This window comes from Saimiri boliviensis, chromosome 17 (genome assembly GCF_048565385.1).
Source record: "Saimiri boliviensis isolate mSaiBol1 chromosome 17, mSaiBol1.pri, whole genome shotgun sequence".
Taxonomy (NCBI): domain Eukaryota; kingdom Metazoa; phylum Chordata; class Mammalia; order Primates; family Cebidae; genus Saimiri; species Saimiri boliviensis.
Window position 1 is genome coordinate 52,293,206 of NC_133465.1, and position 18,139 is coordinate 52,311,344.

The following is an 18,139-nucleotide window of genomic DNA, read 5'->3' on the forward strand; positions in this document are numbered from 1 at the left end:
TTATTATTGCATTTTGAAATTATTTATATATTCTGAATATAAGTCCTTTATTGGATATGTGATTTACAGATATTTTTTTCTATTCTGTTGCTTGTCTTTTAATTCTCTTAAGAATGTTTTTAGAAAAGCAGAAGTTCATACTGTTGTTGAAGTCCAGTCTATAATTCTTTCTTTTATGAATTGCTTTTGATACCTATCTAAAAGATCTTTGCTAACCCAAAGTCACAACACTATCAGAAAACAAGTCTTTCATTAAAACATTAAAACAAGTAGTTTCATTAAAACATTAAAACAAGTAGTTCATTAAAATTTAGACAGATGTTTCACTGTTTTTGAAAGAAAGGAGTGCCCACTCTCAAGTTGTTACACTGAAGAAGTGGAATCAGACAACTTGACAAACTTTTCAGTATTGGAGAAAGTGCTTCTGTGGTATGGAAATGAGAACAACCAAGCCTTGTCATTTTCTCTGCAGATGAGTGGAAGTACTGAAGTGTTCTTCTATAGGTTATTTTTGTTCAGATGACATTAAATTGAAATGCAGATTTATACTTGTTTTCTTCATGACATAGATAACATCATTGATGTAAATAAACCCTGTCAAAGTTAGCCTCATTTACTTAATGACAGGAGGAAATGAAATCATAGTTATTTAACTTGAAGAATCTTGAGGAGTTAGCACTGCAATATCTACAGTACTAGACCCATAGCATTCTTATTACTGCTGGAGCACTGTTTACTACGTAATTGCAATATGTAATTTTTTTTCTGGTAAATTTTCTGTTTACATTCTCTATATAATGTCGGTTGCTCTATGTATAGATAATGGCATTCTAATGTCATTGTTAATTCTATTTATATTTTTAGTTGCCATTTTTATATTATGTTCTTAGTGAGTTACCTAATAATGTTTGCTGATGGAGTTTTTTTCCCTTCTGTTTTGGAACCATTTTTATAGTTAATGGAATGCTGGATTTTTCAAATTTTCTTAAAGCTGTGACTGATGTTTCTTATTTGGTCTCTCAGAATCCAGGTAAAAAAGACTTCTTTGAAAGTATAGAGGGTAATAATTTCGTAACTGATTTTGGGGTTAGGTGGGGTAGCATTTAATATATGAATTAATTTATATTTTACAGAATATCTTCCTTTTTCTCCCACTAGTTTAGGCTGAGAACAATAAAATGCATTACAAAACCTGGCTCAAACTGCCCCAGTATCCTAACTTTCTATCTCTAATCTCTAGTTTTTCCTGCACATTAACTGCTAGACTAATTATCTTAAAACACTATTTTCATCATGTCTTTTTCCTGCTCAAGAATTTAGATGCTTTTGCTATTATCAAATGAGTCTAGGCCAAGCTCTCATGCTTAGTCTCCTCACCCCTCTTCGTAATTTTGTTCATCACTCTTTGCTTTATCACAGAACTTTTTCCAGGCAAGAACCCCATACTCCAGTCAGTCATAAATATCCATACTTGCCAATATAATTCTTAATCTCATGCCTTTGTTTGTGTGCTTTTTTTTTTTTTTTTAACTGTTGAAATCTCACATCTGTTTTCTTCTTCATCCTTGACAGTACTTTGTTCCTTTTGCTGGGAATCTGCTTGTATTTCTTCCTAAAAATCTCATAAATTTATGGGTCTCCTAATAACATTAGTTTACATTAGTTTACATTAGCTATGCATTATAAATAAAGTGGTTGGAGAGAGTATTTGTATTAATGGTAGAAACGGTACCTCCAAAACCATGAAATTTATGACATTCGTGACCTGATGTTAGCAATTCTTCTATTCCTCCATTAGGCAATATCAAGTTCTTATGCTCAGTCCTTGGAATTATAAATTTTAATTTTTATTTGTATAAATTTAAGGGGTGCAAATGCAGTTTTGTTGCATCCTGGTAAAGTCTGGGTTTTTAGTGTAACCATTATCTGAATAGTTATACATTGTACTTATTAAGTAATTTTTCATCCTTCACCCCCCCACACTTCCAAGTCTCCAGTAACTATTATTGCATGCTCTATGTCCATGTGTACACATTTTGCTGCCACCTATAAATTAGGCTCCTATTTATAAATGGCTTTCATTATCTTAAGTGAAATAACTCAGAAACAGAAAGTCAGATAGATAATAGTTTCATCCATGTTGCTCTAAAAGATATGATTTCATTCTCTTTTTTAATGGCTGAATAGTATTCCACTGTGTGTGTGTGTGTGTGTGTGTGTGTGTGTGTGTGTGTGTGTGTGTTTGTGTACCATATTTTCTTTATCTAGACATCCATTGATGGACACTTAGGTTGATTTTACATCTTTGCTGTTGTGGATAGTGCTGTGATAAGCATATGAGTGCAGGTGTCTTTTTGAGATAATGGTTTCTTTTCCTTTGGGTATTACCTAGCAGTGGAATTGGTGGATCAGATGGTAGTTCTGTTTTCAGTTCTTTGAGAAATCTCCACACTGCTTTCCATTTTTCCATAATGCTCGTTTGGCCATCTGTATGTCTTCTTTTGAAAAATGTCTATTCATGTCATTTGCCCATTTTTTAACAGGTTATTTGTTGTTTTTTGTCGTCATTGAGCTGTTTGAGTTCTTTGTAAATTCTGGATATCAGTCCCTTGTTGGATGCATAGTTTGCAAATATTTTATCCTATTCTTTAAGTTGATAGTTCATTCTGTTGATTATTTCTTTTGCTGTGCAGAAGCTTTTTAGTTTTGTTGTATCATTTGCCTTTTTGTTGTTGTTGTTGTTGCTTGTGCTTTTGAGTTCTTAGTCATGACCAATGTCAATAAGAGGTTTCCTTAGGTTTTCATCTAGTATTCTTGTAGCTTCAAGTATTACATTTAGGTTTAGATCCATCTTATCGCTTCATTACATTTACATTTAGATCCATCTTGGGTTGATATTGTATATGGTGGGAGATAGGGGTCCAGTTTTATTCTTCTGTGAATGGCAATCCAATTTTTCCATTACCGTTTTTTGAAAACAGTGTCCTTTCCCCAGTGTATGTTTTTGTCAACTTTATCAAAGATCCATTGGCTATAGATATGAAGCTTCATTTCTGAGTTCTCTTTTCTGTTCCACTGATTTATGTGTCTACTTTTATACCAGTACCAAGCTGTTTTGGTTACTATAGCCTCATAGTATGATTTGAGGTCAGGTGATGTGATGCCTCCAGCTTTGTTCTTTTGCTTAGGATTACTTTGGCTATTTAGGCTCTTTTAGTTCCTTGTGAATTTTAAGATTGTTTTTCTATTCCTGTGAAAAATGACATTGGTGTTTTGGTAGAGATTGCATTGAGCCTATAGATTGCTTTGGGCAGTGTGATCATTTTAATGATATTAAAGTTTTGATCCATGAGCATGGGATGTTTTTCCATTTGTGTCATCTACTTCATCAGTGTCATGTAGTTTTCCTTATAGAGATCTTTCACCTCTTTGGTTAAACGTATTCCTAGGTGTTTTTTTTTTTTTTTTTTTTTTTTTTGTAGCTAAGGTAAATGGCATTGCCTTCTTGATTGGTTCTCGGCTTGATATTAGTGTATAGAAATGCCACTGATTTTTGTATCTTGATTTTATCTACTTAAACATTACCAAATTTGTTTATTAAATCTAAGGGTATTTGGGGAGGAGTCTTCAGGGTTTTCTCGATATAAGATTGTATCATTAGCAAACAGACATAATTTGACTTCCCCTTTTCCAATTTGGATGCCTCTTATTTTTTTTTTTTCTCTTGACTGATTGCTCTGGCTAGGACTTTCAGTAATATATTGAATAGTTGGTGAAAGTAGGCATCCTTGTTTTGTTTTGGTTCTTAGGGGGAATGCTTTAAACATTTCCCCATTCAGTAGAATGTTGGCTGTGGCTTTGTTATATATGGCTTTTATTATTTTGAGGTATGTTCCTTTTATAGTGAATCAGATTTTTTCCATGCCTGGCTAAATTTTTGTATTTTTAGTAGAGATGGGGTTTCACTATGTTGGCCAGGCTGGTTTCAAACTCAAGTGATCTGTCTGCCTTGGCCTCCCAAAGGGCTGGAATAAGAGGTGTGAGCCACAGCACCTGGCCCAGATTTTATTTTGTTAGAATCAAGGACATGTGAATGTGATAGTCTTTATATTCCTGGATTAGAAAGTAAAAGGCAATAAAAACTTTTCAATGATTATTTATTCATTTATGTAATAAACATTAATGCCTGTATATGCAGCAGTGAACAATATAGATAGGATTCTTGGCTTGCTTTATCTTTTTGTTTCCTTATTTCCTATTTGGCATTTTGTTAGTCTCCATGGCATCAGGATTTTCCTGGTTCTCTTTTGTCTACTTCGTTTTTGACTTACATTTTTTTCTTGTTTCATTTCATTTAGTTCTTCTCTGATCTTAGTTATTTCTTTTCTTCTGCTGTGTTTGGGTTTGACTTGCTCTTATTTCTCTAGTTCCTTGAGATGTGACCTTAGATTGTCTATTTGTGCTCTTTCAGACTTTTTGATGGAGACATTTTATGCTGTTAACTTTCCTCATAACACAGCTTTTGCTGTATTCTAGAGGTTTGATAGGTTGTGTCACTAATATTGTTCAGTTCAAAGAATTTTAAAATTTCTATCTTGATTTCATTGTTGACCTAATGATTAGCCAAAAGCAGGTTATTTAATTTCCCTGTATTTGCATGGTTTTGAAGGTTCCTTTTGGAGTTGATTTCCAGTTTATTCCACTGTGGTCTGAGAGAGTGATTTATATAATTTTAATTTTCTTAAATTCGTTGAAACTTGTTTTGTGGCCCATCATCTGGTCTATCTTGGAGCATATTCCATGTGCTGATGAACAGAATACATGTTTTGCATTTGTTGGGTAGAATGTTCTGTAAATTTCAATTAGGTCAATTTTTTTCTGGAACGTAGGTTAAGTCCATTGTTTCTTTGTTGACTTTCTGTCTTAATGACCTATCTAGTGCTGTCAGTTGAGTATTGAAGTCCCCCACTACCGTTGCTGTCTATCTCATTTCTTACATCTAGTAGTAACTGTTTTATACATTTGGGAGCTCCAGTGTTAGGTGCATATATATTTAGGATTGTGATATTTTCCTGTTGGACTACTCCTATTATTATATAATGTCCCTCTTTGTCTTTTAAAACTGCTTTGTTTTGTCTGATATAAGAATAGCTACTCTTGCTTGCTTTTGGTGTTCATTTGCATGGAATATCTTTTTCTACTCCTTTTCCTTAGGTTTATGTGAGTCCTTAAGTGTCAGGTGAGTCTCTTGAAAACAGCAGATACTTGGTTGGTTAATTCTTTTTTTTTTTTTTTTTTGAGATGGAGTTTTGCTCTTGTCACCCAGGCTGGAGTGCAATGGCGCGATCTCGGCTCACCGCAACCTCTGCCTCCTGGGTTCAGGCAATTCTCCTGCCTCAGCCTCCTGAGTAGCTGGGATTACAGGCACGCGCCACCATGCCCAGCTAATTTTTTGTGTTTTTAGTAGAGACGGGGTTTCACCATGTTGACCAGGTTGGTCTCGATCTCTCGACCTTGTGATCCACCCGCCTCGGCCTCCCAAAGTGCTGGGATTACAGGCTTGAGCCACCGCGCCCGGCCGGTTAATTCTTATCCATTCTGTCATTCTATATCTTTTAAGTGGAGCATTTAGACCATTTGCATTCAATGTTAGTATTGAGATGTAAGGTACTACTCTATTCATTGTGCTTTTTGTTGACTATTTTGTGTTTTTTTCCCCTTGTGTTATTGTTTTATAGGTTCTATGAAATTTATGCTTTAAGGAGATTCTATTTTGGTGTATTTTGAGGATTTGTTTCAAGATTTAGAGCTCCTTTTAGCAACCAGTAGTGCTGCTTTCTTCTGGCTTGTAGGGTTTCTGCAGAGAGATCCACTGTTAGTCTGATGGGCTTCCCTTTGTGGGTAACCTGACCTTTCTCTCCAGCCGCCCTTAACATTTTTTCCTTCATTTCATCCTTGGTGAATCTGACGATTATGTGCCTTGGGGTTGCTCTTCTCGAGGGGTATTTTTGTGGTGTTCTCTGTATTTCCTGAATTTGAATGTTGGCCTGTCTTGCTAGGTTGGGGAAGTTCTCCTGTATAATATCGTGAAGAGTGTTCACACCATTTGTCATACTCATTCTCTATTCAGTTTTGTTCCCTTGCTGGCGAGGAGTTGTGATCCTTTGGAGGAGTAGAGGCATTCTTGTTTTTTGAATTTTGAGCCATTTTGCATTGGTTTTTACTCATCTTCATGGATTTATCTATCTTTGGTCTTTGCTGTTGGCGACGTTTGGATGGGGTTTCTGTGTGGCCATCTTTTTTGTTGATGTTGATGCTATTCCTTTCTGTTTGTTAGTTTTCCTTCTAACAGTCAAGACCCTCTGCTGCAGGTCTGCTGGAGTTTGCTGGAGGTCCACTTCAGACCCTTTTTTTCCTGGGTATCACCAGTGGAGGCTGCAGAACAGCAAAGATTGCTGCCTGTTTCTTCCTCTGGAAGCTTTGTCCCAGATGGGCACCCACCAGATGAAGTGTCTGTTGACCCTCTACTGGTAGGTTTCTCCCAGTCAAGCAGCATGGGGGTCAGGGACCCAACTTGAGGAGGCTGTCTGTCCTTTAGCAGAGCTCAGGCACTGTGTTGGAAGATCTGCTGCTGTCTTCAAAGCCAATAGGCAGAAACTTGTAAGTCTGCTGAAACTATGCCACAGCTGCCCCTTCCCGAGTTGCTCTGTCCCAAGGAAATAGGAGTATCTATAAGCCCCTGACTGGGGCTGCTGCCTTTCTTTCAGAGATGCCCTACCTAGAGAGGAGGAATCTAGAGAGGTAGTCTGGCTACAGCTTTGTGATGCTATGGTGGGCTCTGCCTAATTCAAATTTCCTAGCACCTTTGTTTATTCTGTGAGGGGAAAGCCACCTATTCAAGCCTCAGTGATGGTGGATGCTCCTCCCCCCACCAAGCTCCAGCATCCTGAGTTGACTGCAGACTGCTGTGCTGACAGTGAGACTTTCAAGCCAATGGATCTTAGCTTGCTGGGCTCTGTGGGGTTGGGATCTGCTGAGTGAGACCACTTGGCACCCTGGCTTCAGCCCCCTTTCCAGGGGATTGAACGATTCTGTCTCCTGGCACACCAGGTGCCGCTAGGGTATGAAAAAAAACTCCTGTAGCTAGCTCAGTGTCTGCCCAAATGGCTGTCCAGTTTTGTGCTTGAAACCCGGGGCCCTGGTGGTATAGGCACCTGAGGGAATCTCATGGCCTGTGGGTTGCTAAGACTGAAGGAAAAGCATAGTATCTGGACTGAAATGCACTGTCCCTCACAGCACAGTCCCTCCTGGATTCCCTTAACTATGGGAGGGAATTCCCTGACCCCTTGTGTTTCCTGGTTGAGGTGGCATCCCACCCTGCTTTGGCTTGCCCTCTGTGGGCTGTACCCACTGTCTAACCAGTCCCAGTAAGATAAGCCAGGTACATCATTTGGAAATGCAGAAATCACCCACCTTCTGCATTGATCTTGCTGGGAGCTACAGACTAGAGCTGTTCCTATTAAGCCATCTTGCCAGCCACCTTGAATTGTGTTTTCTTTTTTTCTTTTTATCAAGGTTAATTAAGGGATGTAGTGGTCAGGGAGACTTTAAATTTAGCAGTAGGACACAGCTTTCAATATGTTTAATTTTTAAGGAAGAATCATTTATCTGAATATTTTCTTTAAAAAATTAAAAATATACTGAGCTCTATATTGGGACGCTAAAAATTTTAGAAAATGATAAAGTGATTTGGTGTTTAATTTATTTTAGTTAAATTGTTTTAAAATTATAGAATCTAAGATTCAGAAGTAGATGTCTTGGGGAGCTGCAGATTTGGTTTGCTAGTCAGGGCCATACTGAATATTTTCTTCTGACCATGTTCTTTCCAATTCGTTTTATATGCTAAGGACTGTTAACACAAGAATATGCAATTCCTATGGAGAAATAAAAGACCAATGTTTTAACCACTATTATAAAGCTATTTTTTAATAGTTGTTTATTTGTAGATAAATATTTAGAAAACCTCATGCTTATGTATGGTTATTTTCCCTTAGTAGGCTCTTGGCACAAAATCAGCTCCTTTTCCAAGAAAAGCTGCTGATTCTCATGGTATAATAATTTGTTTTTTTTGTAGCATTCCAGGATGCCTTGAAGATTTTCTGTAGGATAAAAGGTGGTCGAGTTTTAATTGATGAAGTGTTTGCTGTTTTGGATAGCATGGATATTCCTATAAACCCTGAAATTTTTGAAGAAGTGATAAAACATACCTATATTGACAGTGAGTTATTTGCATTGAGATATATATGTCAATATGTGTGCATATATTTATGTATTTTTTTCTGGATATCAATTTTGTGATCTGTCCTTTGTTTCTCCTTTTTTCTCTTGATTTTTACCTTTTGCCATTTACACCATTTACTGGTGTCTATAGTAAGAAATAGTCTAGAAAAATTAAATGAGAAGTTTCTAAAATTGTTATATTTTGATATGTTTGGTAAAAGAGTAAAATGAATTTTTAAAAAATTCAGCCTTCTATCTCTTTTCCAATAGTTATTTCTTGTCTTTGTGGGAAGTAGTTTCTTGTAGTATCAAGGGCATTGACTCTACAAATTAGAAGACCTAAATTTCTTGAATTCTCAATTTTATTATGTAGCTTTGATTAAACAGTTTCTATGCTCTTCAGTTAATCTCTGCACAATGTGGATTGCTTTAAACATTATAAAAATATTTAGCAGGTGTTTTGTATTACATGTTTACTTGTAACCAGAGGATGTCCTATAATAATTAGTGATTGATTGATTGATTCATTTGTTTTATTATTTTTAGAGACAGTGTCTCGCTGTGTTGCCCAGGCTGTAGTGCAGTGTCATGATCACTGCTCACTGTAATCTTGACCTCCTAGACTCAATGATCCTCCCACCTCATATTCCTGAATAGCTAGGACTATAGGTGTGTGCCATCATGCCAGGCTAGTTAATTTTTTTTTTCTTTTTGGTAGAGACGAGGTCTTGCTCTGTTTCCCAGGCTGGTCTCAAACTCCTAGCTTCAAGTGATACTCCTGCCTCAGCCTGCTGAGCATTCGAATTACAGGCATGAGCCACTGGGCCCAGCCTGATTCATTCATTTAATTAATCAGATAGTCATTTAAATCTACTATGCCTAGAACTGTTCTAGGTGATGCAAAGTTAAATAAAACACACTCCTTTTTTTGAGGTAGTTCACATTCAAGTGTGGAAAGAGTCAAGTAAACAGAAAATTAAAATGCTCCATGGCAAATACTATAATAGAGTGTATATAGGTTGCTAATACATACTGCAAGCCTTAGGGAAAGATTATAAAAGGGATTGATGTCTGAGCTAAATCTTGAAGGATCGGTATGAATTAAGTATTTGAAGGTAGCGAAGAGTGAGAAAAACATCTTAAGCCAAAGGAACAGTTTGTGTAAATATGGCCGAAAAATAATCAAACATGACATCTCTTTGAGTGAGCTTCCACTGGTTTTTGTCATTTATTAATGGTGACTTTGTAGTGGGCTTTTGGTTGCTGAAATGTGGTCTGGAGATAGAATAAGGCCTCATGGAGTTCTGTTAGGAAGTCAGATATGGTGAGCTCTGGGGTGAAGCATGAATGGAAGGATATGACAGGGTATGAAATGTAAAATGGGGATTTTAAAGACTAATCTTAAGCCTTTAGGACATACCCTACCAGGAACAACAGAAATCATATGAAACAGCTGCAGTACTTTGCTTTTTGGCTTATGGAGTTCTGGTCTGAGTCTCCAAGTCTCCTGCATTATTTGGGGAGGTAGATTGGGAAAAGGATACTAATTTTATAGGATTATTATAGGAATTAAATATAAACATTTATCACAGTGCTTGGCACTTAGACACAAGAAAGGTAAGGCAGAAACCTGACAGTCATCCTTGAAAACTCTATTTTTCTATTCCTTATGCAACCTAATATATATATATATATATATATATATATATATATATATATGTATATATATATATATATTTTTTTTTTGGAGATGGAGTTTCGCTCTTGTTACACAGGCTGGAGTGCAATGGCACAATCTTGGCTCACCGCAACCTCTGCCTCCTGAGTTCAGGCAATTCTCCTGCCTCAGTCTCCTGAGTAGCTGGGATTACAGGCATGCGCCACCATGCCCAGCTAATTTTTTTGTATTTTTAGTGGAGATGGGGTTTCACCATGTTGACCAGGATGGTCTTGATCTCTTTACCTCGTGATCCACCCGCCTCAGCCTCCCAAAGTGCTGAGATTACAGGCGTGAGCCACCGTGCCCGGCCAGATACATCTTTTTAAAAACATTTTCCCACCTGTGTGGGCTGTGGTAGGGGGAACCTAGCAGAAGTGCATGCCTGCGGGCAGGCATGGGTGTGTGTGTGATGGTGTAATGAGGAATCTTGAGATCATCCTGGATGACCAAGGTAGGCCCTAAATTCAGTGGCAAGTGTCCTCATAAGAGGCAGAAGACATAGCCACAGAGAGGAGACCAGGTGAAAACAAAAGAAGAAGCTGGAGTGATACAACAGTCAGGGAAATGGAGAAATCTTAGAATCAGGAAAAGAAGAGGGGAACGATCCAAGATGGCCGAATAGGAACCGCTCCGGAGTGCAGTTCCCAGAGAGAACAATGCAGAGGGTGAGCGATCACCAGATTTCCAAATGAGTTTTTACTGCACACAGACCAGGAGATTCCAGGGCTGAAAAGTGCCACAAGTTTCCAGCACAGCTGTTTCAGCTGGCACCACAGGTCTCCCCACAAAAATTCACACAAATCTGAGTGGCCCTTTCAACTGGCTCCTGGAATGCCTGGGAGACAGAGCTGCCCCTTCAACTGAAAAAAAAAAAGGGGCCTGAAACAGGGATCCAGGTGATCTGGCTCAGTGGGTCCCACCCCAACAAAGACCAGCAATCTGAAACACTCTGGATTGAGTGTTTCACAGCAAGTGCAACTGGACCCAGGATGGTCCAGCTTGGTGGGGGGAAGGGCATCAGCCATTACCAAGGCAGTCCACCACTACCAAGACAGTCCGCCATTACCAAGGCAGTCCGCCATTACCAAGGCAATCCACCCATACTGAGGCAGACTGCTATTACTGAGGCAGTCCTAACTGTACCTCTGTAAACAAAACTGCAAAGAAGTTCACACAGCAGCTGGGCAGAGCCACGGCAGCTCAGCAATGCCTCTGCTGGCAGACTGTGACTACCTCCTTGCTAGGCAGGGCATCTCTGAAAAAAGGCAGCAGCACATCGGAAACATATAAATAAAGCACCACCTTCCCAGGACAGAGCACCTGGGAAAAGAGGTGGTTATGAGGTCTGTTGCAGCAGACCTAAATGTACCTGCCCAGCAGCTCTGAATGGAACAACGGAGCTCCCAGCTCAGCACTTGAGTTCCTATAAGGGACAGACTGTCTCCTCAAGCAGCTCCCTGACCACCATATATCCAAAGAGACACCACATAAAGGAGAGCTCAGGCTGACATCTGGAGGGTACCGTTCTGGGATGAAGATAACAGAAGAAGAAACTGGCAGCAACTCTTACTGTTCTGAGGCCCACATGGGTGATCCCCAAGCAAGCAAGGTCTGGAGTGGAACTCCAGCAGTCCTACAGCAGAGGGACCTGTTAGAAAAAAAAAAAAATTAAAAAACAGAAATAACTTCAACATTCACAAAAAGGACATCCACTCAGAGACCCCATCTGTAAGTCACCAACTACAAAGACCACAGGTAGATAAATACATGAAGATGGGGAGAAACCAGCGCAAAAAGATAAAAACACCCAAAACCAGAATGCCTCTCCTCCTCCAAGGGATCACAACTCCTCAACGGCAAGGGAACAAAGCTGGATGGAGAATGAGTCTGATGAATTAACAGAAAGAGGCTTTAGAAGGTGGGTAATAACAAACTTCTCTGAGCTAAAAGAACATGTCCTAACCCAATGCAAAGAAACTAAGAACATTGAAAAAAGGTTAGGCAAAATGCTAATGAGAATAAACATCTTAGGAATATAAACGACTTGATGGAGCTGAAAAACACAACACAAGAACTTCACGAAACATACACAAGTTTCAATAGCTGAATCCATCAAGCAGAAGAAAGGATATCAGAGATTGAAGATCAATTCAATGCAATAAAATAAGGCAAGATTAGAGAAAAAAGAGTGAAAAGAAATGAACAAAGCCTCCAAGAAATATGGGATTATGTGAAAAGACCTAATCTACATTTGATAGGTGTACCTGAATGTGACGGAGAGAATGAATCCAAGTTGGAAAACACTCTTCAGGATATTATCCAGGAGAACTTTCCCAACCTAGATAGGCAGGCCAACATTCAAGTCCAGGAAATACAGAGAACACCACAAAGATATTTCTCAAGACAAGCAACCCCAAGGCACATCATCAGATTCACCAAGGGTGAAATGAAGGAAAAAATGCTAAGGCAGCCAGAGAGAAAGATCGGGTTACCCACAGAGGGAAACCCATCAGACTCACAGCAGATCTCTTGGCAGAAACCCTGCAAGCCAGAAGAGAGTGGGGTCTAATATTCAACATTCTTAAAGAAAAGAAATTTCAATCTAGAATTTCATATCCAGCCAAACTAAGCCTCATAAGTGAGGAGAAATAAAATCCTTTACAAACAAGCAATTGCTGAGAGATTTTGTCACCATCAGGCCTGCCTTACAAGAGGTGCTATAAGAAGCACTAAACATGAAAAGAAACAACCAGTACCACCCACTCCAAAAATGTACCAAATGGTAAAGACCATCAACACAATGAAGAAACTGTGTCAACTAATGGGCAAAACAACTAGCTAGCATTAAAATGGCAGGATCAAATTCACACATAACAATATTAACTTTAAATGTAAATGGGCTAAATGCCCTAATTAAAAGATACAGACTGGAAAATTGGGTTAAAAGTCAAAACGCATCACTGTGCTGTATCCAGGAAACCCATCTCATGTGCAAGGACACACATAGGCTTCAAATAAAGAGATGGAGGAAGATTTACCAGGCAAATGGAGAGCAAAAAAAAGCAGGAGTTGCAATCCTAGTCTCTGATAAAATAGGCTTTAAACCAACAAAGATCAAAAGAGACGAAGAAGGGCATTACATAGTGGTAAAAGGATCAATGCAACAAGAAGAGCTAATGATCCTAAATATATACACACTCAATATAGGAGCACCCAGATACATAAAGCAAGTTCTTAGTGACCTACAAAGAGACTCAGACTCCCACACAATAATTGTGGGAGACTTTAACACTCCACTGTCAATATTAGATCAATGAGACAGAAAATTAACAAGGATATCCAGGACTTGAACTCAGGTCTGGACCTAGTGGACCTAATAGACATCTACAGAACTCTCCACCCCAAATCCATAGAATGTACATTCTTCTCAGCACCATATTGCACCTACTTTAAAACTGACCACGTAATTGGAAGTAAATCACTACTCAGCAAATGCAAAACAATGGAAATCATAACAAATAGTCTATCAATTAGACTGTTTGTTAGATTCCACAGTGCAATCAATTAGAACTCAGGATTAAGAAACTTAGAACTGCACAGCTTCATGGAAACTGAACAACTGGCTCTTGAATGTTGACTGGATAAACAATGAAACGAAGGCAGAAATAAAGATGTTCTTCAAAACCAAAGAACACAAAGACACAACATACCAGAATCTCTGGGACACATTTAAAGCAGTATCTAGAGAGAAATTTATAGCACTGAATGCCCACATGAGAAGCAAGGAAAGATCTAAAATTGACACCCTATCATCAAAATTGAAAGAACTAGAGGAGCAAGATCAAAAAAACTCAAAAGCTAGCAGAAGGCAAGAAATAACTAAGATCAGAGCAGAACTAAAGGAAATAGAGATACAAAAAAACCCTTCAAAAAATCAACAAATCCAGGAGCTGGTTTTTTGAAAAGATCAACAAAATAGACTGCTAGCCAGATTAATAAAAAAGAAGAGAGAAGAACCAAATAGATGCAATAAAAAATAATAAAGGATATATCAGCACCGATTCCACAGAAATATAAACTACCATCAGAGATTACTACAAACAACTCTATGCACATAAACCAGTAAACCAGGAAGGAATGGATAAATCCCTGGACACTTTCACTCTCCCAAGCCTAAACCAGGAGGAAGTTGAAACTCTGAATAGACCAATAACAAGGGCTGAAGTTGAGGCAGCAATTAATAGCCTGCCAACCAAAAAAAGCCCATGTCCAGTTGGATTCAGAGCTGAATTCTACCAGACGTGCGAAGAGGAGCTGGTCCCACTCTTTCTGAAACTATTCCAAACAATCCAAAAAGAGGGAATCCTTCCCAAAATCATTTTATGAGACCAACGTCATTCTGGTACCAAAACCCGTCAGAGACTCAACAAAAAAAGGAAACTTCAGACCGATATCCATGATTAACAAAGTCTTTGTCCACTAGGGACTATTTAAGTAGGTAATATTTGTTTGGGAGCTTCATCATAGGTGTTTATTATTGCGTAGATGCAAGGAATAAATTTGAGCAAGAGCTAATGAATCTGTAAACGTGGTTGACTACCACACTCTTATTAGTTGAGCTTGGACTTCTGTTCAGAGAAAGGAGTTTTCTAAATGAAGAGCAGGTAAAAGTGAAATGGCCTACACTGGATTAATACATGTATGGTCTAACAGAATACTTTTCAGGGATCAGATTCAAGAGCTTGAGGGTTGAAGCTTTGAGTTGTCTTAGGACTTAAGCCATGATCTAAGAACATGGGACATGGAATCAATCTACAATAAGTGACAGTTACTGGGAAGGCTCTGAGAAGTGTTAGAACCATAATCAAAACCAGAATGAGGATAAATGCCAAGGAAATAAGAAACCAGAATGTACGAAGCAATTCCTAATCAGGAGACAGTTTAACACCAATTTAACCTAGCATTTCTTTGATTGGTTCAAACACATAGCACTTGCTTTGTAGTGATTTAAAGGCCTACACCTGAAATACATAATTTACCAATTTTCAGAGAATCAGTGAATCAGGTGAACCCAACACCAAAACGATACTATTCTTTCATTTAATAATTTGCTTCTTCTGGTCGCCGCGAGAGGGGCGGGGTGGCTGGGCTACTCCCTTTAGTCCTGTTCCCAGCCTGCCCCACCCCATAGCCAAGGGCTGGATGAGAGTACATAGTCCGAGGAGGCGCAGGACGCTGATGAAGAAGGAGCTGGACGGAGCTGTCGTCGCGCGAGGAAGCTTTGTAAGTATACGCATTGCACCCCTATTTTCACAAACCTGGCTATCAGAGCATTATGAACATTAATGACCTCGAAATCAGGTTGTCCGAAGCTGAGCAAGAACATCCACTATGTTTCTAGAATGAGCTTAAAGAAGCTCAACAGGAAGAGCTTTATGCAAAGCTCCAGGCCATGAACTTTGAGGAGCTGAACTTCTTTTTCCAAAAGGCCATTGAAGGATTTAACCAGTCCTCTCAGCAAGAAAAAATGGTTGTGTGAATGGAACCTGTCCCTTGAGAGGTGTTGGGTAGTGCTACAGGGAATCTAGATCAGCTCCAGGCCTGGGAAAGTGAAGAACTTTTCCAGATTTCTCAGAACGAAGTAACACTTCTAGCTGGTGGGCAGGGACTAGACTCATTGCATATCCAAAGGGGATGTATGATGTTAGTTTGCCATCCCATAAGATGCCTTTTTCAGTTTCAAGTAGAGCGTATCCTGAAGCTACAATGGCTGAAAAATATGGCATCAAATGCATTATTCCTTATAATAATCAGTAACAGAACAGGGGAATCTACAAAGGAGTTCTGCACTAAGCACAAGTACTTTGGTTTGAAAAAAGAAGATAAAATCCCTTTTCAGCAAGGAATGCTCCCTGCCATGAGTTTTGATGGGCAAATTATTTTGGAAGTGAAGAACAAAGTTTCTATGGCTCCAGATAAGAATAGTGGTCTTTATTGGGCTTTTGCAGTCTGGAATACAGTGGAGGAGGTGGAGCAAAGAAGCATTTGGAGCATTCATGTCTATTGTGTTGACAACATATTAGTAAAAGTGGCAGACCCGTGGTTCATTGGATTTTGCATTCCAAAAGGAGCAGACTGTGGAGCAAAGGTGTTAGAGAAAACAAACCCTACAGAACCGGTTGAAGTAGTTTGCCAAGTGTGGAGTTTCCCAGGTGGTAGAATATGGTGATATTTCCCTGGCAACAGTTCAAAAATGAAGGTCGGATGGATGACTGCTGTTTCATGTGGGGAACATTGCCAACCATTTCCTCACTGTACCACTTCTGAGATGTGTTGTCAATGTTTATGAACCTCATTTGCAGCACCATGTGGCTCAAAAGAAGATTCCTTATGTGGATACCCAATAGCAACTAATTAAGCCAGATAAACCTAGTGGAATAAGCATGGGAAAATTTGTCTTTGACATCTTCTAGTTCACAAAGAAGTTTGTGGTATATGAAATATGGGAAGATGACTTTTCCACACTAAAGAATGCTGACAGACAGAATGGGAAAGACAACTCTGCTACTGCAAGGCATGCTTTCATTACTTGCTGGGTCCTCAATTCATGGGTCACTTTATTGATGAAAATGGCTCTCATCTTCCAGTAATTCCCTGCTTAAAGGATGCCAGTGATGTACCAATCCAGTATGAAATCTCTCCTCTTATCTCTAATGCTGAAGAAGGAATGGAAAGTTATATGGCCAATATATAATTCCATACACCTTTAATCATTGATGAAAATGGAGTTCATGAGCTGGCGAAAAATAGTATATGAACCCTATACCAAATTCTACCACAATAGGAATAGCTTTTAGTTTTTATAGACCAACTGTGAACCTATAGGACCTCCTGGATGACTGAAGTTTAAATATTCACAGGGCTTTATTTTGCTTATTGAACTCTCATAGCTACTGCAAACTTCTCAAGATCTAGATGTCCGAATTTCAGATAGCATTTTTATGGTTCCCAACTCATTGAAGGTCTTATTTGTATTTTTCAATTGTCTATTTTTTTTTCTAAGGCAAAGAAACCATTGGCAATCCAAGAAATTTCCTACAGCTGAACTATAGGCAGGATGTTCTTTACTTGGAGCTGGAGGCATTTGTTTTTGAAGTTGTACATAATAATATGTTGTTGTTGTATATGATGAAAAGTTTCTATGGAACCAAAAGTTTACCAGATATTAAACTTTTTAAACAAAATAATTGGACAGTAAAATAAATGTATCTTCCTGTCTCTGGGGAAAAAGATTTGCTTCTTTCTCTCAGAGTTTTCACTTGTGCATATTATTGAACAGTTGATTTCTTATGAATAGACTGAAGAAAAAAGCCATCACTATTATAGATAGATAAGTAAATTTTCAGTCTTTTTCATCTTGGATGGCAAGCAAAACCAAATATTTGAGAGGCAAGAACTGTTGGGCAAAGCATTTTCTACCTCTGTGCACAATTGAAATGACATTACTCACGGTCACTGCATCTGAACATGTCCTTAGTCATGCATTATCCAAGAAGAAAAATGGTCTTAGACAGAGGCAGGGGCAGGGATAGTGGGAAGTTATAATTATGAAAGTCCTGGACACAGAGAAGGTACAAAGTAAATCATTATCTGCTATTCACTATGTAGACATTGCATTGTTTTTTATAGTCTTCTGTATATTTTGTTCAGCCAAAAATAATTTTTAGTGATAAGAAGTAGGTACTTTGCTAGGCATTGGGGAAACAAATGAAAGACACATCCTCTGTTCTTGAGGAGCTCACAATCTAGAAATGAAGACAACAGAGTAAATAAGTACCTGTAATAAACTCTAAAAAATGTGTAAAATTAAAAAAAAATTCTAATTAGCATGAGGGCTTAAAACAAGACTATTTCTTTTGATTGAAAGCTCTTTTATTAAGGAGAAAAGACCATGGTCTTAGGCCTATCTTTTAGTGTGTACTGAGTTGTTAATTCATTATTTCAGATTTTATTCAAGCTTGTAATAGTTGGCTTTTTGTTCCTACTTGCCACACATTCTGTGGTGTTTTCGTATTAGAATAGGATGGCAGATATATCTATGTTCAAAAGTAAATACAGTATTTGAACTTACTCTATTAC

General features: G+C 38.4%; 1 protein-coding gene and 1 pseudogene across 10 annotated transcripts in view; both read left to right on the plus strand.

Moving 5' to 3' along the window:
* The window catches only part of EFCAB13 (EF-hand calcium binding domain 13), a 277,023-nt gene that overhangs the window by 22,549 nt on the left and 236,335 nt on the right, over positions 1-18,139 (plus strand). For 8 of the 10 annotated variants that reach the window (XR_012514684.1, XM_074388793.1, XM_074388794.1 and 5 more), the window contains 2 exons: positions 956-1,030; positions 8,135-8,278. The exons of 1 other annotated variant lie outside the window; for it this stretch is intronic. Coding sequence is in view for 8 of the 9 variants with exons in the window: in XM_074388793.1 (XP_074244894.1) it covers positions 956-1,030; positions 8,135-8,278 (219 nt within the window). In the remaining variant the exon portion in view is untranslated. The remainder of the gene's footprint in view (positions 1-955; positions 1,031-8,134; positions 8,279-18,139) is intronic. One more of the 10 variants, XM_074388796.1, reaches the window with a different exon arrangement.
* LOC141581882 (UDP-N-acetylhexosamine pyrophosphorylase pseudogene) lies at positions 12,469-18,135 on the plus strand (annotated as a pseudogene).